This window comes from Pelophylax lessonae (genome assembly GCF_965119305.1).
Source record: "Pelophylax lessonae genome assembly, chromosome: 3".
Classification (NCBI taxonomy): domain Eukaryota; kingdom Metazoa; phylum Chordata; class Amphibia; order Anura; family Ranidae; genus Pelophylax; species Pelophylax lessonae.
In genome coordinates, this window is record NC_138770.1 from 558,082,463 (window position 1) to 558,109,966 (window position 27,504).

The following is a 27,504-nucleotide window of genomic DNA, read 5'->3' on the forward strand; positions in this document are numbered from 1 at the left end:
TTTTTTAATAAATACCACACTATATTGGCACCTTTTGGCCCTGTTTGTGAGCGTTTTTATGCAGCATATCTGGGACTTGGGCATGATTTGAGTGGTTATCAGTTATCCCAGCAACCTTTGCCCACACTGGATGTGAGAGGGTAATGATGCCATTTTCTGATTGCGGGAGTGATCTCAGTTGTCGCTACATCGGTACCTGCTTTGGATGTAAGGTGTATTTATATCTGATTTCCGGTGAGTGCCTTGGCACAGTGGAGGGGAGCACGGTATGAGCTTTGTTTTCTTCATTTGAGTTACATTGGTGGTCATTTCACTTGAGGTGTATGCACAACCAGTGCGCCCCTTTCTCTTCATCTACATTTGGTGACTGTTTGACACCTTTATCTTCTACGGATTTATATTTTATCTTTTGGATTACAGTATTACGGACTTCTTTTCTTCACTATAGCCTGGTTCGTGGCTACTATTTACATCTTGTAACATTTTGTTATAGCACTCATTTAGATTTTTATATATTTTATTTACTGTTTTTCTTTTGAGATCACATATCGAGCGCTGCACTTTCTGTTTATATGGTATTTGAAGGTTATATATTCACCTTTTGGTGCTAGCCGCTGTTGTTATATTTAATTTCACCAGCGCTCGCTTTCATACGCCTAGGAAATTAGATAAAATCTCTCCAATGTAAGTGAAATCTTCACCTAAGGCCCGTACACACGATCCGAAATTCGGACAAAAAATAACGCTTTCGAATCGATCGTACGATAATTGGATCGTTAGTACAGAGCTTTAGAGAGTCAATCACGACAGAGTTTATCCAATATTATCTGATCGGACAAGCACCAAAATGTTTCTTGAACGAAACCTTTCGTTTAATCAGTACAGTTGTCATTCGAAAATACTATACAAATACAGTACAACACATGACATCACTTCTGATTTTTTATTCTGTCGTACGAAGAATTTTCGTAATTTTAGGTAAACTTTTCATTTTCGATGTGCGACTAGCATGCAAAAAAACAAAACAAAAACAGGCGATCTGTCGTCTGATTTTCGATCGCGTGTAGGGGGCTTAAGATAGTTGTCACCAGGAAAATCATCCATATTAAAAGATTTCCCTTCTATTTCCCTTATATTTTCATTCACTCTTTGTCCCAGGGCCCTCTGGTACAATGGTCACCAGGAAGCAGGCAAAATAGTGAGGGTAAAACTCCCCAATGGGGACACAGTCAGTACAAAAAAACAGAAGTTGATCACCTTTGTCTACTCTCTAAAGTTGTGGCTTTAGGTACACTTCAACGTGAACTACCACCATGACGCTAACGCTAAACTATTTTTGTGATGTTACCACTTGATGACCAATGTCTAACTGCCACTGCAACATCAATACTGTACACTAAGCCACCAGTGTGATAGTGACACTAATACTAAGCACTAAACCACCAAGGTTATACAAATATTAAATAAAGATTAATAAAACATGCTCAGATACACCGGACACCAATCATTAATAGACTGTTCAAGCATTAGTGACGTTAACAACGCTATCCACTCCAATTATATAATACTACTGTTGTTTTATTTCAGGTGTTAGTGTTAGCAGAACACCACAATTTTCAAACATCACCTCTTACCAAATAACGTTTTTCCTTTGAAAAATATAAGAATATAAGAATAATAATTAATAAAAAAATTCAAAATAAATGAACAAAGCCATACAACTCAAGCACCTAAAAAAGAATGTGGCCACTTACCCGTAATAGTAAAGTCACCTAAAGCGTATGAAAGACAAAAACAGAGAGAAAGAACACAATTAGTGAGATAAGGTTACGTCTTATTTAACATGCACTTACAGTAGGAGATTGTAGCCTTACTATAAAAATTCTAGCTGAACATAATAATTAAAGTTCCTATTCCTGTGATCACTGTCATGAACATTAGTCAATTAAGCACAGACCTATGATCTTAACTTCCTTTTGATCATAAAAGCAGGATAAGATATAACATGAGAGTTTATCGAATGACCTAAATCAGATCACAGCAAGTGCGGTGACCAGCCAATCAATTATTACTTTGATTTGCTGTAGAATGGTCAATCTTCCACATTGTACCTGCCATCATTTGAGCTCTCTTGAGCTTAAATACTGGCCACAGATTGTACAAGTGTCAGTCATATAGACCAGGGGTGTCAAACTCAATTTCATTGCGGGCCGCATCAGTATTATGGTTGTCCTCAAAGGGCCAGTTGTACAGTCCTACAGACTATATCAATTTATAAATCCAAGAAAAAGACGGCAACTTGGTGCTTCTTCTTAAAAGATCCTTTATTGATGTACAGCAGCAAATACAAGATCCATTTAGCATAAATGGACATTGTATTTGCTGTTGTGCATCAATAAAGGATCTTTTAAGAAGAAGCACCGAGTTGCCGGATTTTTGTTGGATTTATTTACAGTGGACTGGATGGCCTGAGCACTGACACTCTGTCTTAACATCATTTATATGGCAGTAGAGCTTGGGTAAGTTTTGTATATATATATATATATATATATATATATATTTATGCAGGGCTTTTTTTCTCAGAGAATAGGTGCAGGAACTCAACCATGCCTCCACCGAACCGCATCGAATGATGGGTGTGGCCATAAAACAGTGGGAGGATCTCAAAGGGACAATAAATACCAGGAGTGCATTGTGTGTGGAGTTCAGGATTGCACTACATGCAGAGTGCAGAGTTCAGTGGTGCGCTGCGTAACGTGTGCACAGTTAAGGGGTGTGCAGAAATTGTGCAGGAATCAGCTCTCTTTCATAGGCTGTTCACATCTCACTTCCACCCCTCCCACTGGGTGCAAGGGCCACATGAAATGGCCTGAAGGGCCGGATTCGGCCCACGGCTTTGTTTTTGACACATGTGATATAGACAATTAATCATAAACACATTGGTGGCATTTCCTAAAGTATTTTGGCATATCCAATTATCAAAATGTCAATGAGGAATTACTATAGACAATTGTATCTGTGGTGGACACCTGTAGGCTGCTTTTATGGGTTATAATGAGTCCAGGGTATTCAAGTACATCTCACAGGTCAGACTGGGCTTTTAGGCAAGGACCAGAGACAGATCAGGAATTGTATCTTATACAATACACTTAAGCCTAGTACACACCATTTGTTTTTTTTTTTCGTTCAACTCAGTAGGTTGAACGAAAAAAAAAAAACTGACAGCTCCGGTCGGAGCCGCTGTTAGTACATCGATCTCCCCCGCTGAGCTATTGTGTTGTGACAGGGGGACACTCCCCCACCAGAACACTCAAGACGACCTCTGAAGCTGGCTGAATAGCTCCACGGGGTGCCCGGCGGACATCGGAGTGCGCCTCCACTAAAAATCTCACGAAGCGACATAAAGGTATGTCGTTTTGCAGGACAGAGCTGACCTCCTGCTGTATAAGTATATATATACTTATAAGACGGCTGGTCGGCAAGTGGTTTATTACTTATATAGTTAAACTATAGATTTTTGTGGTGATAACAGATATTGATATTATCATCTATTCATTGTTGATTTGTGATTCTATGCACATTTTTTTTTCAATCACTAGTGCTATCTAGGATATAATAGCGCCGCACATATTGTTTTAATTTTGTATACAGACTGTCCTCTGCTGTGCTGGCTGCTCTATTATGATCTTCGGTTAAGGTTATCAGCGAGGTATTTCTTGGCTTTTCTTTACAAGCTTCTTTAGGGGTATGGACTGATGTGAATAGGTCTGTGTATTTTGTATACGCGTTGGATTATATAATTATGGGTGAAAAATAAAGTTTACTTCCTTTAAAAACTTCACCCATGAGTTCAGCCTGCTATAATAAAAGAGAAGTATGGCCAAAGCTTTTTTGTCCATACTTCTCTAGTGGGTCTAAGAATACACTTACTTTTGTTCTCCTGTGATCTACTATCAGCTGACAAGGCAGAGCCACTCCAGCATCTGGAAGGATCCCAACAATATTGGTGGGATCTGTCCGGCTGCCTCATGGATAGTTGACTCCAGCATGTGGCTGTTCCCAGCCCAGTGCTCCAGTGAGTGCTGGAGAAGCAGAGTGGAGAGCAGAGACTGACAGTCACGTCTCTCCTATTCTGTGGTCCGAGTAGGCCGAGAGCTGAATGGGCGGTCATGTTATTGCTCAGTTCTTAGTCTTAGAGGGGGTATGGGACAGCTGCAGCATCACACTAACACTGCACTATAGAGGTGAATATGGATGTTTGCTTTTTCATAACCTCAAACTTCTCTTTTAAATACTTACCTACTTAAAATTTTCCCCATTCCAAAGATGTTTACTGGGTGACTCTGCTCAGCACCTCACAGGCTTTCTACACCTCATTTTTGCTGCAGTCCCACTCATTACTATGTGGGAGATGTAATTCGTAAGACATCTGGATAACTGCGGGAATAAATAGGGCCACGGCTTACATGCCCAGCAACAAGAGGAGATGGCTGGGATGTTTTTGGAGGAAAGACCACAGAACACTAGACAGGGCTTCACAATAAGGATCAATGTAATGGGGAGGAAGGTAAGTATTTACCACAGCAGGTTATAGGCAGGACGGTGGGGGGATTTACTAAAGGACAAGGTTACTCATAGGGAACTTGTCCTTTAACTAATGGATCCAAATATAAGCTGCACAGTGTTTTTATAACATATAATCCACATATGTATGTATGTATGCAGGGCTGGGACAAGGGTTGGGCAGGAGGGACGGCTGCCCTAGGCACTGTGGTATCATGGGGGGGAGCCACAAGGAGATTGTGGGGCGGGGATTTGTGTTGGAAGGGGCAATTTTGGAGATGGCAGGGGGTAAATAATGTTCTAGGAGGGGAAATGTGGGGAAATATGAGTTGTGATTTAGGGGGATTTGTGTGGGGAGGGGTGGTGGGGGCAAGATGATTTGTGCTAGAAGAGGGGGTTTTGGGGGGACTTTGTGCTAGGAGGGATACATTTTTTTGCCGGGGGAGGCATTTGAGCTGAGGGGATTTGGAGAACTGGTGGGGGGGGGGGCATAGATTTGTGTTGGGAGAGAGATTTCATCTGGAGGGTGGATTTGTACATGGAGGAGGGGGGATTTATGCTTAGGAGCTAAGCATGCAGATTGGTGCTCAATGTTTTTTTTTTTCTTGGGGGGGGGGGGATTTTTGCTGACACATAAATCTCATACATCTTAGGGGGGTTCAGTTTGGCATGTTCACCCTGGGCTCTAGATGACCTTGCAGACATACCGTACATACAGTCCAGACACTGTATGTACGGTATGTATGCATATTTTCATATTATATATATTATAGCCCTTTTAATGATAACTATTACACAGTATTAGATGGGCAACAATCAGTTTTTTTTTAAATTGGGGGGGATGCATGATTACCTGAATCATCTCACAGATTATTTGATATATTGTGTGGCTCATACAGGGGTTATCATAATTATGCCAACTAATAAATAAACCTTTTCCATTTTTGTTTTTCAGTTATTTATCAGCCACTTAGCAGCAGTATATACAGTATATACTATATATACAATATATCTGTATTGTTTTATTAAACTCATCTATGCTATGTCACATTTACTAGCCATCTGTTGCCTTATTTAGCAGTATTGAGTTCCTTTCTGTTCTTTGAATCGTATTTATCGCTAAGCAGTTTCCTTTCCATATGGCTATCTCAACTTTTTTATCTTTGATTAAAAAATCAATTCCTCTCAATTTTTCATGGTTTACTCTGTTCTACAGCACAAAATTACAGTTTTATCTTTGAAAAATACCAAGGTAGCATCTCTGACAATGCAATGGCCAGTGCAGCAGGAGAACCCTAAAAAATATAATTCATCTCATTAATTCTCCCTGTGTTTATTTGGCTATTTACTAGTCATGCTGTGTCATATAATACATATCCTGTAAGCGCTCTTGCCAAAGTGCATTTATGCAGTTCCATATGATGTGATGTAAATTGCATTGTTATTATCTAAAGAACCCTTGGGTGTACAAAAAATGACATTCTTAATGCTGGAGCCGAGCATGCTGCACAGTGCTTGCTGTAGTTTTATGAGGTCTGTGTGATTTTCAAATTACTTTACAGACTGCATTATCTTTTAAAAAGGCCAACATCACAAATCTTATTTATCATTGCTGGCTTGGGGAATACCAGAAATGATCCTGCCTTGAACAGCAGCAGCAAAAAGAAAATTAAAGGGCATTTCTACCTAGATCTAATTCATTTATGCTGGCAGGCTGAAGTATTCCTCCTTTTTAGGTATCCCAGGGGTGGAGCAAAACTTCTACAACCGATTCCGAAGGTTTGCCCACCCGCTGTGACCATTGTAAAAGGTTTCATATATTTTTTATATGTGCTACATTATAGAGAATGTAGTAGAAGGACTTGGACTACATGGTGACGTGGCAAGTAGTCAGACTCCATGACACATGGCACTCTTGGGAAGTCAGATAAGAAATCTTGCTTCTTGGTTCATTGAGAAATAGAAGAAACCAGAGTGTTATTCTGGGTCAATAGCAAGCAACTCGAATATTGGCTTTGGGTAGACTGGGTCTTCACATTATTCCCATCATTCAATGTGGATCTTCATTTTGGGAAAGTTTATCCTTAAGACTGGCAGCTAGTTAGGTGAATGATACCTTCGGCTTTGATTCAAATTAATTTGGACTGACCCTTTTATATTGACTATTTAAAAATTTAAAGGGGAAATTGATATTGAATTTTGAATGTGCATTAACCACTGTAGTTAACATATCATCGTCATATCTTGGAGACATTTTTGACACCAAATCCATATTTAGATTAACACAATATTTGGTCCATAGCGCTGAATATTCTTTTTTCTATATTTTTGACAAGCGTTTCCTAATTCTTTGCCTTACCACTCAAAGATCTGATTATCTTTTGTGATGCTTGTTTGCGTCACTTGTGAAATACGGGTACTATATCACCAGCAACAGAATGAAGTATGCTTTCTGCGATTTATTTATGTAACTGAACCAGGCTGTTCTAAATACTTAGGGGTTAATTTACTAAAGTCATATAGGCTGTTCATTTTGCAAGGAAATCTTCACTTAGCTTAGTAAATGAAAACTCACTTTGGAAAGAATAGCTAGTCACGAGCTAGGAAAAAAAAAACAAAAAACAAAAAAAAGTATTTTTGTTTGCCCATATTTGGATAATGGAAGTCAGCAAAGCTTCCCCACAATAAATATGCTAAGGGAATATGCCCTTACAAAGAGAACAGCCTATTTGCCTTTAGTTAATCAACCCCTTAAAGATTATCTGATGCCAGATTTTATTTCCATTTTGAATAGAGAAGGGAAGAGTTTAAACCCGCCAGCTTTTTTTGCCATCTGTTTATGAGATTTCTCCTTCACTTCCTGTCGAAAAAACAGGAATCGAAAATGAATCTTTAGAAAGTGTGGTAAATCTACTTTAAGACAGCTGTAGCTGAATCAAGTGCCATCAATGGAAGATCTTAACATTTGAATAGAGTAGGGAAGAGTTAAAACCTGACAGCTTTTTTTGCCATCTGTTTAAGAGATTTCCACTTCATTTCCTGTCCTGTAGAAAGAACATGAACTGAAAATGGATCTGTAGAAAGTGTGGAAAATCTACTTTAAGACAGCTGTGGCTGAATCAAGTGCCATCAATGGAAGATCTTCACATATGAATAGAGTAAGGAAGAGATAAAACCTGCCAGCTTTTTTTTTTGCATCTGTTTAAGAGATTTCCACTTCATTTCCTGTGCTGTAGAAAGAACAGGAATTGAAAATGGATCTGTAGAAAGTGTGGTAAATCTACTTTAAGACAGCTGTAGCTAAATCAAGTGCCATCAATGGAAGATCTTCACATTTGAATAGAGTAGGGAAGAGTTAAAACCTGACAGCTTTTTTGCCATCTGTTTAAGAGATTTCCACTTCATTTCCTGTCCTGTAGAAAGAACAGGAATTGAAAATGGATCTTTATAAAGTGTGGTATATCTACTTTAAGACAGCTGTAGCTGAATCAAGTGCCATTGATAGAAGATCTTCACTTTTGAATAACGTAGGGAAGAGTTAAAACCTGACAGCTTTTTTTTGCATCTATTTAAGAGATTTCCACTTAATTTCCTGTCCTGTAGAAAGAACATGAACTGAAAATGGATTTGTAGAAAGTATGGTAAATCTACTTTAAGACAGCTGTGGCTGAATCAAGTGCCATCAATGGAAGATCTTCACATATGAATAGAGTAGGGAAGAGTTAAAACCTGCCATCTTTTTTTTTGCATCTGTTTAAGAAATTTCCACTTCATTTCCTGTGCTGTAGAAAGAACAGGAATTGAAAATGAATCTTTAGAAAGTGTGGTAAATCTACTTTAAGACAGCTGTAGCTGAATCAAGTGCCATCAATGGAAGATCTTCACATTTGAATAGAGTAGGGAAGAGTTAAAACCTGACAGCTTTTTTTGCTATTTGCTTAAGAGATTTCCACTTAATTTCCTGTCCTGTAGAAAGAACATGAACTGAAAATGGATCTGTAGAAAGTGTGGTAAATCTACTTTAAGACAGCTGTGGCTGAATCAAGTGCCATCGATAGAAGATCTTCACTTTTGAATAACGTAGGGAAGAGTTAAAACCTGACAGCTTTTTTTTGCCATCTGTTTACGAGATTTCCACTTCATTTCCTGTCCTGTAGAAAGAACAGGAATTGAAAATGGATCTGTAGAAAGTGTGGTAAATCTACTTTAAGACAGCTGTAGCTGAATCAAGTGCCATCAATGGAAGATCTTCACATTTGAATAGAGTAGGGAAGAGTTAAAACCTGACAGCTTTTTTTTGCTATTTGCTTAAGAGATTTCCACTTCATTTACTGTCCTGTAGAAAGAACAGGAATTGAAAATGGATCTGTAGAAAGTGTTGTAAATTTCCCTATAAGACAGCTGTAGTTGAATCAAGTGCCATCATTGGAAGATCTTCACATTTTTCCTATTCTGGTGACAGCTCAACTTTTTGGATTTTCCCTCACTTTCAGTCCTGATGACAACAGGGACAAAGACAGCTATATATAAAAAAATATATTAAAAAAAACTGACGGGGGCTCTACCTTCTACCCACTCTGTAAAAAAAAAAAAAATTTGTTCTAATTTCTATTTAACTATACCTACAGCATTATTTCATTAGATTTCATTTTCGCTCCCCTTTAAGAAGCTAATTTCCAGTGATTCTATGTTGTAACATAACAGATGGTCACCCAGAGAAGGCCTCAGCATCAATTAACTGCTTGGAATAAGAGGAAATCCCAGTTTAAAGCAGAATATTGTAATAGCCCAATCTTGGATGCTAGCAGACCTTAAGGAGCATATTGGCTTGGTATGGCGGCTTGGGATTAGACAGAATGTTGGATTACTCTGTACAACCCCAAGAGCATGGTCGGCTGATTTGAATGGATTTGTGAAACAAATCTCTTCCACTATCTACAATAGCTGCCAAAATCCAATTCAGGGCATTAATCACACTTCACATCAGTCAATTCCCTTTTAATTGTTACCGAAACAGCTGTTTTATGTAATACCGACTAGTTGCACAGTTTATAAAAGTACCTCTTCTAACTCAGCAAATACTTTTCATTTCATTACAAAATACTAAAATTCACTGCCACCGCTACAAAATGAATCAAGAAGTAAATGACCAACATAATAAAAAGAACAAATAATGCAAAAAACATAACTACAGTGCAGACAGGGAAATTGCTAAGGTGGAAATCATAGGAAATGAAATGCTTACCAAGCTCATTCAATAACAGGGCTGCGAAGAGAACACATAGAAGACAGACACAGGATAAGAAACACAAATGAATAGCGATAATGGAGAAGATGACCACAGAAAGATCTGTATTGAGCTTGTGAGGCTCAAATAAATTGTCAGCAGCCATTGTGTGAGAATACATCCAAGTGCTTTACTCAAAACCACCGACATCACTGAGGCAACTATCAGGCCACATTCCCATGCATAGTGGTTTAAGCCACATGAATAAATGATGTCATCGGTCTTTGGTGAATGAAGTTTATCACCCAGAAGAATGGTCACTTCCACAAAATGGCTGCCTTACAGGAGTGCAGGGATATACTGTATATATATATATATATATTTAAATCTACTGATATGTTAATGTTATTTTTAAAATGTCAACAAAAAGCATGTTAAGTAAAAAGCTGTACATTTCCCAAAGAGGTTTAGTGTAACTGTTTAAATGATATGTATAAACTACAGGAAGCATTCTGAAATATAAGTCATTTATTAAGCTAATTTGAGGGCTTTTGATATTAGTATGAGATATGTTGGGAGAAATGTAGCTAAATCTTATGATTTGTGAATTATTTTTAATGTTATTATATTGTTTACATAAATCAAAGAATTGCCCTGCTATCATTTAATTTTTGAGCTGAATCTTGCTCTAAGGAGTGTAGTACTGTGATATGGCCATGAGATGGCAGTGCCGCTTTGCATGTCAAACAGCATGTTTTAATTAAAATGACCAATCATCCACTAATTTACCCTGTAATAGGTTTGACCTAAATTCTTGCTTAATGGTTTGCAATTATAAAGTCCTGTGTTAAGTGAAATGTCATAATCTATATACAATATCTATCTATCTATCTATCTATCTATCTATCTATCTATCTATCTATCTATCTATCTATCTATCTATCTATCTATCTATCTATCTATCGATAGATATATATAGATAGATATATATTTAAATATATATATGATATATATATATATGTACACATATACACATACACATGCACATATGTACAATATATACAGTATATATGTATTTGATTTTCATATATTGCTTTCTGCCCCCACAAAAGGTAACAATGGCTTGCCAAATGTAATATACTACATGAGGCCATTTACACAATGCCACAAGGCTCTAATTAAGTAAAACTGGAACCCCAATCCATAAGGTAACATAAACCTCATTTAGTTCTTTTAGGGTTATAATGCAAATGAGCAACCTGGTGTGTTTTATCACATAGCCAAGTTTCTCTTGGCATTCTTTTTGTAAAATCATTGCAATAATTATTATGCATGTTCACTAATTAAGAAGCTTTTGTATCCTACCCAAAAATCTACAAAACCATGGATTTCATGCAGAATATGCTAATGGACTAATTTCTCATTATATAGACATAGGCGAGTAAAGAAGAAGACTTCTTTCTATAATTATATTTTATGTCATGGCATTTGACATATCTATATTAGACTTAATTAAGTAATGACTTGGCCAAATGAAGCTAATGTCGTTGTATATAATTATACACCTGATGTAATACAAGCTGAATCGGTCTAAGAACTGAATCACAAGGCTGAGTAGTGGCTTTCAAATTTTTGTGCTTTATGTTATGATCTGAGTAGTTTTTGTGCGTTACTCTTAAAGGCTCTGCCCACCCAAAACGTGTTCTTTGGTCAGCTTTATACTGCCCAGTTGAGAACTTGTTGGTTGCTCATAAAGCTTCCTGAATTCCTCAGTGATAGAGCCTTCCTTGTTGTCCACCAAAGCCTTTATGATTTAAGTAAGCTTTAGGCACAGCAAGATAACTACCCAATCTCCAGCTTGCTAGCATTCTATAAAGTCTAACAGATAGCAAAAATTTTGGTGATGCAGGCAGAGAAGGAATTTGAAAGATGACTTCTCATTGCTGGTAGCACAGGGCACTGTAAGCGGCATTCAGGTTTTTCAACCCGCCATCCTCTGCTCAAGGCAGAGAGTTCTGTGTTTTGAGAGGACTTGGCCTTAAGAAGGTATTTCTGTTATATGTATTACTGAACAAATCTGGTTGGTTTCAGAATGCCTTATTTGAATCTCATTTCAGGTTCTTAAAAAGACTCTGTGAGGTTAAGTAGAAATACAACTGAAAGGTCCCTAAAATTAATTATAATTTGGAATTATAATCACCTCTTCAGCAGTCCCTGTCTCCTTCTTCCCTTCCATTCCATGGCTGCAGTTTCCATCAAAGACTTTGCCACTTGGCTCTTTTGGATGTTTTACCTGCCACACCCCATGGTTGTTTTCTCAGAACTCAACAGTGACGTACTGGACAGAGGATGGAACCACGGCAAGTAGTGGGGGACAATGACATCCGACACTCTCAAAGGTGTCAATTCCAAAGACACTAATGGGGGCTGCAGCACTGGAATGGAGGGAAGGTAGGAGGAATGGGGCATCACAGAGGTGAATATATTTACGCTTTACTTACAGAAACCTTACATCTGTATTCTTAGTTTACCTGACAGGGTCACATTTTATGGCATTTAACACAAGCAAAAAAAGTCTGAGTTTAAAACATGCATATTCATATAATTGTTAAAATCTCAAACCTACATGCACAAAGCCTTTTTATTATTGTAAGCCATGATATTAGTAACTTTCAATGTAAGTAACTCCTACAGTTTGTATAGTTAACAAGCACATGCATATTCCTATTAGGGCACTCTAGTTATTGGCATGTTTATCTGTGATGTGACAGCCACTGCAATCATAATGTATGTGATTGCACAGCATAGTGGTTTAAAATGCTTAATTATTTTCATAATGGGTTGTGGGGTCTCATAAACCTTTCTTCATGAATCTTTAATATGACCTAAAGCTGGACATTTTTTTTTTTTTTTTACCTATGTACTGAAAATGTAGCACCATATCTGATCATTACATAAATACTTAATGAATGATTAAAGGGCCAGTTCACTCAAAACTAGAAACTAGATAACAAAAAAATACCTTTTTTTTAAATCTTTCATGGACTACACCAGCAAGATCTGCATACTTTTGTTTACAAGTTCTATCATTTGCTCCAAATAATAGAAGGGGCCTTGTGCTTCCCACTGGGTTTTCCATTTATGCTTTAATTAAAGTAACTCCAAAATTCAATAAGAATTGAAAAAGGAGTGAGTATATTGTCTAATTAGAGGATTAGAGGATTTACTTGAAACTATAAACCTAAATAACAGCTTGTGTTGAATACGTATATCTGTCTCAGCAGAACCCTTTGATTCTAAGATGGGTCACTCTATTTGTATATGTGTAAATCCAGAGACCATTTAAAAAACTGGAAAACTTAAAGTCTTGGATAGAGGGAGAATAGATTAGGAACCCTGTCAGATTGTTATTGCTGTCTATGCCCGCGTTAGAGAGATTCACCCTCTCTATTCTTCCTATTTGCCATTATCACCAAAAGTGAAAGAGAATTCCAAATGTTGGCTTGCCTCTAGAACAAGAATGGAGGGAAAATCTTCCAATGGGGACAATAGTTCTGGTGACAACCAAGGATTCCTTCACTTTGGAGGGATTTCCTTTTACTTCCTGTTTTGACTATCAGACAGGAATTTAATAAAAATCTCCCTAACGGGACACAGATGGGGAAAAAAAACATCCCTTACTCTAGCCAAAAGGATTAAAAAAATGTTGCCTTCAGTTCCACTTTAAAACCCAGTATTGTGCATTCTTCAAAAGTTAATTTTGCCCCAAAATATCTTAGCTGTTGTATGCCAAGGAGCCCCAAAAACTCGTTCTGTTTTTCTATCAAACAAAACACATATCAACACTGGTGCCACTTTTTCAAGCTTGATATACATTTACTCTCCAGTATAGTGTCAATGGGGTTTATTTACTAAAGGCAAACCCACTGTGCGTTGCGAGTGCACTTGTAAGTGCAGTTAATGTAAATCTGAGGCCCCGTTCACATTGCCGCAATCCGACTTGGGGGGGGGGCGACCTCCGAGGTCACGGTGCGAGCAGCGCGCCCCGACCTCGGAGCGGCCGCCACGGTCTTCATAACATTGAAGTCTATGGCGGTCACCTCCGGTCGTCCCAAAGAAGCTCCGGACCCTTTTTCTAAGTCGGAGCGACTTGTGTTGCTCCTATTAGAATGGGTCCGCAGCTTCCCTATGGAAGGCGACCTACGTCACCTGTGAGGCGACCAGGTCGCCTCACAGGTCGCCTTAGTGTGAACGGGGACTGAAAGGGACATGCAGGGAAAATTAAAAAAAAAACAAATTTTTTGCTTGCACATGATTGGATGATATAAATCAGCAGAGCTTCCCCTCATTTCAGAGCTCCTCCTCAGATCTACGTGACTGCACTTTCAAGTACACTTTGTCTTTAGTAAATAAACCCCAATGTGTGAAACTATTTAATAGGCAACTATCAGAGTCACAGAACTTCGCTAATTTTCCCTTTTATGGCAAGATTTTTTTTGGCACCGTAGCATACAACAGTTGAGAAATGTTGGGTCACAATGAACATTTGAAGATTTTCCATTTATATTACATAACAGAGTGTGAGCTGCTGCAGTTTACAAGAAATTTAAGAAACTACTGGGTAACCCATCAGACTAACCAAAAAATATGAATTGCTATTAACCAAAATAATAGTTTTGAATGCACTGACTCTTAAATAAAAGTGTTTGATCTGTAACTGGGGTCCAGCTATAAAGGCAAATTGATGGAGGACTTTTTTCTGATCAACTCTATACCATGGCATGGGATTACTGAAAAGCAAAGCACTGTCTAATGTTATTTATAGCATATGTATGGGAAGGTTTTTACATCAAAGAGACAGTGTACACTAGGTTTACTACTGTGACTTGATTACTTAATATGGGTCTTGTGTAGCATAAGATAGCATCTGTGCAATTATGCAGTTATACATGACATGTATGTAAGTGGGAGGAAAACAGAAAGGGAAATAGAGATGTCTATGTTAAACCGTTCTTTACCGGTGGTGACTGATGTATAGTAAGTTGCTTTCGTTCTTCCAGTTAACCCTGAGAATACTTCTATAGCAACCTAACACATTGTGAAATTCTATCATGAGTCAGTCAGACTTCCTTAGAGAAAGATAAGAGAGTAGTAACAAAGAGCTGGCTAGGCTGTACAGGAAGCGTTGCACAGAGTTCAGATGCTAAGCAAGAGGAGAGAGAGCAAGTTGTGAGAGTTGGGAATTACAAACAGAAGAGGAGCTTGAATTTTTGAGCTGCTTGATTGGTCTTATTATACTCTCACACCTTTCATTCCTCCTCGTATCCAGATTGGTTCTTGAAGCACAAGGTAGAAATAGGACTCTTTGTCATACTCCTCTCTGTCAAGTATTCTAAGGGTTATGTACTTCCTGTGGGGACACAAGACAAAGGGAAATGGATGTTTGCAGTCACACACATGCTTCAAAGATCATCTAAAGCTTGATGGTTATTATGAGGTTATGAAAAAAGGATTATGCACACATCCCTTCAAGTACGTCAAGAGGCTATCCACTACATGCATATACTGTGATCTGAACATAGTATAAACACTGGTAGCATGTGTCACAAAAAGCATGTGTCACATTAATCAAACTGAAGACAATCTGGAAAGCTGGAAATTTGTTATCTTGACAAGAAAAGACCCTTGTTTATGTACGTAAAAGGATGTGCGCGTTTGAGTCAATGGTTTCAACAAGCCATCCAAGTTTGCTAAATCAGACACATTACTGGTTAGGGCTCAGCATGACAGCAGATCCCCCCACCTTTCTTCTCACTCATCTCCACCAGACGAGGTTCCCCAATCTCAAGGTAGAAGGTCTTGTTTTTCTCATATTCCTCATCATCAATTATTTTCACTGATATGGTTTTGCTGCAAGAAGAGAAGGAAAGATTGAAGAGAAGAAGCATAGAACAAAGCAGAAAGAAAATAAGAGGGACAAAATGTATAGTAAGCAGCATCAAGGAAAGGCAAAAGAGCAGAAAAATAGAAATTCTAGCAAAGGAAACCCCAAAAAAGAAAGGCAGCTAAAAACCAAATCTCCAATTTAGATTTTTTTTATTTAGAACTGTGAACTAATATAAAGTAAAACAGGTTTTTAATACTAATATCAATAATAATTAATTTAAAAAAGAATTTGACAGAGCCAAATGGAACCTGAAAAAGAATGCATATCATGTAGCAACATACAAGTAAAAAACATTACACCCTTAATCAATCAATTAATAAGCAACACTTTACACAAAACTCTTTTGTTTTTGAGGGCAAAATATACAAAATAATGCCAGTTCGTATTGGTCAGCTTGCATTTTGCTAAACAAACTGTATAAAAACTCAGAGGGGATTATAAACACCCAAATTCCTATTTTAGCTTTTATTATAATGTATCCTATGGCAAAACATTCCTTAGTTTTGGATAGAGAAGGAGATGGTTAATATCAATGAGTATTGTTTAATTGAGGTCTGTGTTCCATTGGGAAGATTTCACCTCACCTCTCTTCAGAATGAAGGAAAAGCCCCTCTAATCCTGGTGGCAACTGTAAAATTTTGGATTTTCCACCATGTTCTGTTCCTGGGATGATGGTCACCAGGATAAAAAGTAGGGATGCACCGATCCGACTTTTTTGGTCCCGATCCCGATGCCGATTTTTTGCTTTGTGAAATCGCCGATCCTGAGTCCAATCCGGAAGTACTGTTTTGTGAGCTTATAACAAAATAATACTTCCAGATCGGTTAAACTTCCCTCCTCCGGCAGATGGAACGAAAAGATACATTGTATTCATTGTGTTTACTTAACTGGGAGACTGACAGGCATTTGCAGGAGGCTCTTTTTTTTTTATTTGACAGCTGTTCTCTGCTCCCTCACAGCTATGTAAAGAGCAAAACCGGATCGGCCAGTGGATCTGTTAATTTTACTGATCCCCCGATCCAGCTATTATGGCCATATCGGTGCCGATATCCGATCCTAATATCGGATTGGTGCATCCCTAATAAAAAGAAGGGTGAATCTCCCCACTGAGGACACACACACCAATAAAACCTGCCAAAGATGCTAACCCTTCCATATTCTATCCAAAACTAAACATGTTGGTGTAAAATATACATTCAATAAGAAAGTCCAATACAATTGCAGTTTGAAAAAACATATCTAACAGCATTTTATCATATAAACAGCAAAAAACTATTAGTATTTTTTGAGTATGCAATAGTTGATACTAGAGTTAGTATATTTTCCCACCAGGCAGTTCTGCACACATTGCCAGAGCCCTATAGTGTCCCACCTACACCCAACTGTTTAACAAATCTTACATTTATGGAAACACGGTAATTTAGTTCTAATTTCATGAAAAAAAGTTTTTAAAAATATGCTTTAAGGGGTTAGTACACAGGTTTAGAATATAATACCACCAATGATAATGATTCTAAATGGAACAAGTACTTGTCTTATGATGAAGTGTTGATGAAAAAGGATAATCGAATCCTTTTATCATAAATTCTAGCTGCACTCTGGAATCTGCCTGCACACAACAGTTGCCCTTGTAACTGTACCCATTTGATAATGAATGAACCACAAGAATATTTGCTGACAAGGATTGCTGCTAGGACTTAAAAATCATTGGACATTCAGATCCAGCATTACAAGGATGAAAACGAACAGTTCTTACATCCTAGCAACTAGGGTTGTTAACTGGGAGTTTTTTTGCCAGGCTTCTGGGGAGGCCCAAATGGCCTTCATGTATAACAAAAAATAACAAATATTTTACAAAACAGTTTTATTTTAATAAATACTAAGGCCCTTTGACTGCAAAGGTTATTTTCTGGAAAATAAGCTTTAAACAGATATATGGTTATGAAACTTGAGTGACACACAATTACCTTTTCATATAGGAAAAAAAAAAAACAACGAAGACGAAATAAGGTTTTCTTTATTTCTATATTTTCTTCCCCTATGATTTGCTGATATCCCCCTGTGGAACATTTTTTACTGGTTTTTAAATGTCTCCTGTGCTTTTATATACGCATATGTATTTAGACTTGGGGTATGTACCCAAAACAATAGGAAAAATCTCCCCCAGATGACCTACCAATGTAAGCATCATCTAATGAATTGATCTATTGTATGTTGTTTATCAGATTTGATCAACGTAATAATCTTTCACTAAATATCTTCTTTTTGATTCATAGTGTTTATACATGCAGTAACCAGAAGCTAATCATAGCAAAATATGTAGAGTGAATTGGAACAACTGCATGTTCTTTTATCAAATTGTTGAATTTAAAATATGTATTTTTTTTTTTGGCACCTTAAAAATTCAATTTCCTCTATATTGTTTGGTTGTTTTCCTAATTTCAAAGGGGTGTGGTGCCTGTGGCTGCAAGGCACTCAGCAATCTCTTCAATATTGTACCTTTTTATATAGTTAATAGAACTTTTCCCCTAACTACAATCCAACATTCTACAGAATGATTTAAAATTAAAGTGATAGGAAAGGTTCCATTTTTATTTTTCTAAAATATTAAAAATGTTATACTATTCACCACAAACAATCACATGTGTCCTATAGCAGGATTGGTTTGATACCATGTAACATTTACCAATGTTTTTTTTTTGTAAACTGGAAATGTTATTGTATGTTTGTAAAATAAAACTTTGTAATCTTTTAAGAATTCAGTATACTAGTTTTAAACTGATTTAATAATGTTAACTAATTTAAAATAATTTGACAATATAGTCCCATACAAGAGAGGGTTTCTAGCTTGTTTCAATAGTTTAGGGATGAGGGCAAATCTACACTCCCTCTATGTGGAAAATATTATATAAACCAACATGTTATACTTACCTTCTCTGTGCAAATGTTTTTTTTTTCCCGTTCCTCCTCTTCTGGGTCCCCTGCCACTGCTCCTGGCTCCTTCCCCCACTGAATACCCCTCCCTAGCAAGGTCTGGCTCAAGTAATGATAGACTGGGGGGGGGAAGGGGAGCTGTACCCAAAATGTTTTTTACCTAATACAGAAAGTGCATTAAGGTGAGAAAAAAACTTTAGCCTTTACAACTACTTTAACCTTGTGTAAAGATACGGTGCTTCATAGTTTCACACAGTTCTCTGGCATGGTAGATCTTTGGCAAGTTTGGATAACATCTGGTGTGTCAGCTTCAACTCTGTCATATTCTGACTTATAGCTGAACTCCAAGCAAAACAAATATTGTCAAAATACAATAGGCATTTGTATTCCTAATTGATTCTTGGTGTGCTTTGCCTATTCCGGGCATAAAACTCTTGGTATTGCATGAGTTTCCTGTAATAAAGACCATTTACTGCTGCTGTCTCTCCTTGTGGAGTATGACTGGTCTTAAATCTGCCCCCTCCTGTACTTTTCCACAGGCAGCCTTTACTAGGTGAACCTAGTCCCACCCATAGTTCTACTCTCTGTACATAATATATGCAGCACAGGGGCGATGTCACTGCTACTTTTACTTATATCCTTTGTGTCTATTGAAGAACATACGTAAATGAAAATTTTTGGGCACCAAGTTAATTTGTTCTTATTGACATGTTCTTAGCCCATAAAACAGGCCCCTCTGGCAGCTTACATTTATCTTGTCTTCTCTCCCCCACTGCTTTGTCTGTTGCCAGGAGTGAGGAAGGGAAGCCTTGATACTGGTGGGAGCTTACACCAGGCTGAAGACTCTCTCTCCATCCACATGTGAAGGCAATGGTTCCTAAGCGGCCAATTGCCAAGCTCTGGAATTGTCATATGAGTGAAAGAATCATGAGGATGCTTAGCATAAACAGCTGCAGGGGACGGCTTAAAAGTCAACCTTTTGCTTTGCACTTCCATTGGTAGAGCGCAGGTTCACTTTAAGCTCTAAGCAACAGACAATGCATGCCAGACCTGTGAAAAGTCTTCTATAAAGAAAAAAGTTACCTACACAAAATAGTGTTTGCATAATAAGCCTTAGGGGTTGATTAACTGAAGGCAAAACGTCTGTTCACTTTGCAAAGTGCAGTTGCACTCTGCAAGTGCAGCTGTTCCAGAGCATAGTAAATGAGCAGAAGCTCTGTTGACTTCCATCATCCAATCATGTGCAAGCAAAAATGTGTTTTTTTATTTTTTTATTATTTACCATACACATATTTGGGTATTCTGTGCAAAGTGAAGCCTTATCTTACTTACTAAGCTCTGGAGCAACTGCACTTGCAGAGTGCAACTAGAATTTGCAAAGTGCACAGTCTATTTGCCTTTAGTAAATCAACCCCTTAGTGACATATATTTTAGAAATTATGTCTCCAGCTACAGGAACATTTGTTCAAAATACTCATTTAAGAAAATAAATATAAAAAAGTTTGTTTGCCCAATTAAAGTCACAAGTTCAGAAGCTGTATCAAGGGTCGATCTGAGTCACACAACTGTGAAGACAACCAAGACCTGCACAGGCATCAGCTATAACACAGTTGTGTCATCTCAGAGGCATCACCTCTGTCCATTAGTTACTGTAGATGCTGAACCTGGATGATGTTGAACAAAGATAGCTCTGTCCTTCTGGGGGGAAAAAACACATGAAGCATCGCCATAGGTGGGAGTCTGCTATAATCTCTTATATAGTATACATAGCAGTATTACACTAACATATTTCTTAGCATTATATAAAAAATTCTCAGCCCACTTAAATGTGTGGGGTGGTGAGCTGAAATAACAAATAAATGGCAAAGGCCTAAGGCTATTTTGAAAGAGCATCATATGTAATAATGGTATGCTACCAAGGCTACCATAGTGTTTTCATCTGGCATTTTTGCTTTGCAGCAGGGAAATAAAAGAAGACACAAAAGCAGGAAGAAGGAAGGAACCAAACTAAACTGGCAGCATTTCTCCGGATACCATCTAAAGCTGGCAATTTAAGACATTAAAGTAGCTAATTATTTTATTATTGGCTATTGTACTTCAAATATTATGTACATCAGGCAATGCTAATCCAGCCAATAAACGTCCAATCTTGCTGTCATTTAAACAGGGAAGACAATGGGGGGGCACTTTTAGTGCTGATTTTGATCCGGTTCTACATGCAGCCGCTATGAACCCTCCCTAATTGACAAGATGATGTTTCAACAGCTATACCAGATTGAATGTGTAATCACCGTGTTATGATACTTAGAGCCTGACTATTCTGTGTTTGCAATTTTTGTGATTCTCGAATCAAGGGACCCCGGTAGGCGCATCCATGAGTACTCTTACTGAGGAAATTGCAGAGCAGGGCTGTCTTCAGAAAGCCTAATTTATTTGACATTATGCTCAGTGTTTTGTGCTTGTTTCGGAATTAGCCTAATTCTACAGCTTCTTTGGCACACACTGAGTAATTTGTCCATTCACTGTGATGCAGTTCATTCACCCTATTAGAAATACTTTACTAAAAGGAAGAACTGCTTGCCTTTTAAACAAATTGCTAAATTAAATGAGAACTACAATCTAAAAGCCCAACTGATCTAAATACCCTCCAGGTGCATCAATACAAAATATGTGCAACATGCTACAGTTTGTTTTCTTTCAAAATGCCACAGCCCGAGCAGAAAAGCCTGTTACCTACTAATGTGCTGTAGAGAAGGACCTTTGTTGTCAGTGTGGAAGTGGTGGTCTCTCAATACAGGTCCAGCTTGCCCTCTACTGAGTCAGAGCTATGGCTCTATCATTATCAGGGAGAATTTTGCTGATTTCAGAGCTATAGGTCTGGCTCAGCAAGCAAGGGGCGTGTCAGACCTCTGCAGAGAGACCATCACTTTCACACAGGTCTTTGTCTGCAGCATGCTGGCAGGCAACAGGCTTTGCTATTCTGGATATGGTTGCTTTTATTGAAAAGCAATTGTAAGACTTTACCTACTTCCTGCCTAGCCCCAGCATGCCTTTAACAGGGTTTGTACTCCCAAGCACTGGCGATCAAGTGACCAGTGTGATTGTCTGTCACAGTGATCACATGATCAGGAGTCGGTTCCACCAGCTACCGACCAATATTGTGGACTGAGAGTTGTATTTGATGTGCTGAGCTCTCAGCACAAAAACACAGGCATATGTTTTGGACGCATATGTGTGGTACGTGGACGTTAAAGTTCACCCTTTTGCCGTCGCACATATGTGTTACATGGGGGGAAGCAGGTTAAACACCTCTTGTTTTGATGCATCTAGACTGTATTTAGTTGATTTAAGTGAAAGTTTAATTGGGCTTGAAATCCACTTCCTGTCTTTGCCCTGGTAGTAGTGCTCTGACATGGACTACTGCAACTTGCTTTAAAAGGAGGATAAGGAAAAGGAAGTCATCACAGGCATTAGGTCATACATCTTAATCTGTTGTTAATTTAGTATTTTTGGCTGTATTGTTATTTTACTTGCTTCCTAACTGGTAAAGTTGTCACAGTTAAATTACGTAGGGGGAATACTCTATAAAACTGCTAAACAAATGTTTTGGCTATAAATACACTTTAAATTTTAATTAATTGGGTATCCATCATGCTTCATGTGCATCCTAATAACTGCTTTCTTCAGATTTATTAATACAAAAATCTAAGTTTGCAAAGTGATGTGACATCTAAAATTGATATCTTACAGAGGATCTTTAAGATAAAAAAAGAAAAAGACTGCAGCCACAAATACTGTAGCCGCTGAGCTGACTTTTAAGAAAAAGACATTTACCTGTCCAGGGATCTAGTGCTGTCCTCATCTGGGCCAGTTCTTCGCCTGGGCTTCAGGTCTTTGGTGCCAGCATATTTACTGTACAAAGCTGGCTGTGACTCCTTGTGGCTTCACAGCCGGCTCCCTATTGTGTAAAAGCAAGTTGCACTGTGCTTTGTGAATAGATTCCACAGCCTCCTTGAACTTGTTACATGTCTCAGGACATTGTGAGCAGGGAACAGGTAAACTTTCAGTAGAATCATCTAGGCGATTCCAGCGGAAGTGGGAGAAGGAACCTGCCAAAACTAGGCACCTGTTCTCCACAACGAAAAAATGTTCTGAAAGTGTTAGAGGAGGAGGACATAAAGTGGAATTTCCCATTTTTGAAGTTTGACTTTAAGAAAAGTTACTAGTGATTCATATACGATTTACCAAGTCTTTTTTCTGCTGGGTGAAACTTTGATATCTATATATGTTTCAACTGTGTATTCCCTTGTACAGGGATGGGACAAAAATACAGAAACACTACATAATTTGCAGGTGTGAAAGTGACGACATGTTTCCCATTGAAAGTGGAAGTGATGTAACATTCTTTTGCTTCTGATGTGTGATGAGACACCTAGCTAACAGGTGGTAAGCCTCCCTTTCGTCATTCAGTGCATGTGCTACTCATGTCAGAGTTTACTGAGTTTCAAAGAGGCCTGCTTAGCTGGTGCCTCTGACTGAAGTTGCCAATTATTTGTGGTGTCGTGAGGTACAGTATCAAAGGTTATGATGGCATATACAGTTTCTGGGAAAACGTTGTCTGATAAGCATGGTCGACATGGCCCACAGACCGAAAGAAACAAAAGAACATTGTGCAGGATTGTGACCCAGATTTTTGCATGAAGAGTGGTATCAGATTCCACTATCCACTATCTAAGACTTATATTTGTCAATAACCAGGAGAATTCAGGCCATCTTGGATGCCAAAGGTGGTTAAACACCATATTAGGTAACAATTTTGTTCTTTTACTATACTTGTTTCCATAATTTTGTCCAACCTCTGTATATAAATCGTGTATTCCCTTGTCTGTATAAAAGTCAAAGGCTGCTAAGGCTTGTCCTTCATGGTTAAAAATAATTTATTCTAGGCAAGGATTTCTGAACTGCCTTTTATGTTCGGCAAACAAAAAACAAACTGCTGTTATGAATATGCAAAGTGACTGCCGTTGTTTACCTCTGTGACTAATTTAATGAATACAAATAGAAGAGCAGGTAAGAAGTAAATGGCATTTGTCAGAGGAGCAGGTGATGTGGCTTTCATGGAATTTATAAGCAATGATAAATAAAATTGGAGTGTATAAAACAGAACATCTTGGCAAGGGCCACCAGCATCTGACGGAGGTTCACAGAACAGTACATCATCCCAAAACCATTAGCAGTAAGATCAATGACATCTCCAGCAATATGCATTACAGTGTTTACTGACTTCTTTCTGTGGGCATGAGAAGGTCTATTCTTGGCTAGTGTAATTAGTCAAGATATCTCAATCAATCCCAAGCAACAGCAGGCAGTCCGCCATCCGCTATATGAAAAAGCAAACTTGGATAAACAATTCGGAGTTCGTATTTTTAGACCATAACATATTTTCCATTTATAAAGAAGATAAACAATCATTCCACCAAGCAGCCAGAATGATAGAAGCAGAATGGGAGGTCCACATTTTAAGTGATGATATCCTGGTCTTATCCTGTGTGAACATTTAATAATGATAGTACAGAATGCCAAGAAACTGCTAAAACCAAATATTGCTAAGGTTTTACAGTCAACCCATGCAGGGCACATCAATGCACAATCATCAGATACCTTTCTAACACCTGCCGGAGGCTCACAGCAGTCACGCGATCAAGAGCTGATCCCACCAGTTCCCATTCGTAAACGGTGACCAATTCCTGACAGTGATGGCTCAGTCAGTGTCCTGGGAGTTTGCAATGAGCAAGTTTAACGCACAATAGTGTAACCCCCATGTTAAGGTCCAGCCGCCATGTTGCTGCATTTATGCAATTGGCGGCGGGGAAAAGGTTAAAGCTAAGCTCCAGCAATTATAAAAGACACGACTGAATGTAGCTGGGTATTCATTCACCAACCATAAAAAATATTTATTTCATTGCAACTAGCCTAAATACCTTAGTTTGACTTTGTATAAGCCTCTCGCAATCCTCTATACAAAAACTGCCAGACTGGGAAGGGGAAGGACAGGGTTTGGGACTGATAAGGTGTTCTACATGCATTATGCTGATAAGGAACATGCTGATAGGTGGAATGAGCAGAGCGATGATCTTTCACTGTCCAATCAGCAGTCTAGGAAGGGGCCACCACTGTGCACCTTCTACAATCTATGACTGTAACAGAGAAATTATTGTCACCCACCTACCTGTGCTGTGTGATAAAGTGTACATTTTCTGTTTTTTGGATGAACAGAAATACAAACACTTTGCCAGGTAAGGTAGGTCTCATTTATGTATTTAATTTTTGTATTTAGGCGCCAGAAGGTCAGCTGTAGACCAGTTACAGTTCTAGTATGCCTTTATTTAGGGAGTAGCGCAAAAGGTGTGTAAGAAAAAAAATGCTTTTTTTTTTCTTTTTTTATAGTCCTCTGCTTGGTACAACCTTGATTGCTAAAAAAATCCAGGGAGATGGCTAATTAATCAAGGTGATTACCCTATAACTAGAATGGATAAGGTCCAATTTATATGAAAGTTGAACTAAACTTATCAGTTTAACCATTTCCTCAAACAGTTACATTTAAGGCATGTCCTGAATGAAAACTGTCACAGTAAGGCCCCTTTCTGATCAGGTCTACCTGCCTGTTTTTCAGGCAGACCTGATTGGATGGTCCATTTATGCCTATGGACCAGCAGGTGTAAATGTCTGTTTACACCCGCCTACCTCCGATCCGGTCCACTAAAAACAAACAGAAGGAAATTCCTTCTCCTCTATGTAGGTGGATTGGATTGGTGGGTAGTCAGGTGTAAATGGACAGAGAAGTGCATTTACAGTCAACCACCCATAGAGCACAACGGCCTCTGTCAGTGTCTGCTCTGCATAAACTGAGTGGACACAGACCTGTCACCTGCCCGCTCTACTCTGATCAGCAGGGGATATGTGAGTGGATCCCCTGCTGATTGGGTTGGAGTCTGTCCCATGAGAAAGGGGCCTTACTTGTGCCCTCAACCAAATAGCTAGTGTCGTAACTAATCACATGTGCAGCACCATGGCAACAGCAGATCAAACAGACTTTGTTGGCTATAAAGGATAAGAGGGTTTTGTTCTGCTTTAAGGTAAACATCATTACCAATAAATGGTGCACCTATACATTTTATGTGCACTGAATAAGCCCATTAGTGACTACAAAACTTTTTCATAGCATCCCTCCGGATCACCAGTTAGACTAAAATAACACTGTAGGCACAATTTGAATTTCTCAAGAAATAGCCTGAATCTATAACTATGTATGACATTGCCTGTCAAGCGTGCATCCCAAAAGGATAATCAGATAAAAGAAGAGACAGAAATGAATAGAACAAAATACAGTCTTACTAATTTCTTTTTAAATGCTCTCTAATCCCCACCAATCCAGTAGAGTCAAAAGACCGTTTTATCATGTCTCTCTTTTGCCCCAAGTTTACAATGCTCTACAGCTGTCCAGCAAAGTGTCCAATTTAAATCTTCTGATTGATATTTTGTGACTTCACATCAATAGTACTAGTCAGTACAGATTATAAAAGAAAGACTATATGGAGTGACACAAAACTGCTGAAAGTAGAAATGGCTCCCAGCTTGCTATTTCTAGAAATATTTTACATATAGACTGTCACTATAAATATTTACTATTGAAATTATATAATAGAAATAGAAAGCATAAGATAATAAAAAAAAGAAACTATGGACACAGTTTTTAAATAATTTTCCTGCAAGGGAAAATATAGTGCATATATAGTAAAAAGAAAGGTTATTATTATTAATAGCTCTAAGAGGCTAAATGCTATTTCATTGTTTGGTAACAACTGTTGAGATAATGGGGTTGATTTACTAAACGAAATAGACTGTACACTTTTAAAAGTGCAGTTGCACTCTGAAAGTGCAGTTGCTCCGGAGCTTAGTAAATGAGGTAAAGATTCACTTTCAAAGAACAACCAATCACATGCAAGAAAAAATAAAAAACAGCATTCTTGCTTGCACATGATTGGACAATAGAATCCAGCAGAGCTCTCCTTCATTTACTAAGCTCTGAACTTGCAGAGTGCAACTGCACTTTCAAAAGTGAACAGACTATTTGCCTTTAGTAAATCAACCCCAATATGTCAGCAACACATAGGGTGCATTGTTTTTTAGTAAACTCATAGGCTTACATTGTGAGAAGGTGCAGTAAGGCACAACCTATGTGTACTACTGCAGAAAGCAAAGCTTGAATTTGTACATAGCAAATGTAACTGCTGATAAATACATAAACATTATAAATTATGCAAACATTTACACAATGGTAAGGCTATAAAAATGTAAAAATGTGATGTCTTTTACATGTATATCCTAAAAATGTAGTCTATACATTATATTTAAAAATTACATGCCAGATAATAAAATGACTAATTGCAGAGTCAGATTAGCCACATAGACATCATAAAACACCAATAGTAATTAAAAAGAAAAAAAAAAAGGAAAAAAAAAGAAAGAAAAAACTATCAAATAAAATTTAGAATTCATAGTGAAATTGATAAGCAAGCATTTTTTGTGGGAAGAAAGCCTGGTGTGGGCTCAAAAGTTCTCAAAGCGGAGTTCCGCCCCCTTAAAGAAATTAAAATACTGTAGCTGCTGACTTTTAAATAGTAGAACTTACCTGTCCATGGAGCCCGCGATGTTGGCACCCAAAGCCGATTGACGTATCGGCTCTCAGGTACCGCTGCAGCCATCCAGGGTAAGGGAAACCGGCAGTGAAACCTTTCGGGTTCACTGCTGGTTCCCTACTGCGCATGCACAA

General features: G+C 38.1%; 1 protein-coding gene across 4 annotated transcripts in view; it reads right to left on the reverse strand.

Annotated features, from left to right (window-relative positions):
- Nucleotides 1–27,504, reverse strand: part of LOC309549163 (sodium/calcium exchanger 1) — a 469,142-nt gene that overhangs the window by 109,378 nt on the left and 332,260 nt on the right. For 3 of the 4 annotated variants that reach the window (XM_082249227.1, XM_082249228.1, XM_082249229.1), the window contains exons 3-4: nucleotides 15,594–15,700; nucleotides 1,755–1,772 (exon numbers count right to left, since the gene is read on the reverse strand). In XM_082249227.1, the coding sequence (XP_082105353.1) occupies nucleotides 1,755–1,772; nucleotides 15,594–15,700 (125 nt within the window). Of the gene's footprint in view, nucleotides 1–1,754; nucleotides 1,773–15,096; nucleotides 15,201–15,593; nucleotides 15,701–27,504 lie in introns of all 4 variants that reach the window. The other variant, XM_082249230.1, reaches the window with a different exon arrangement.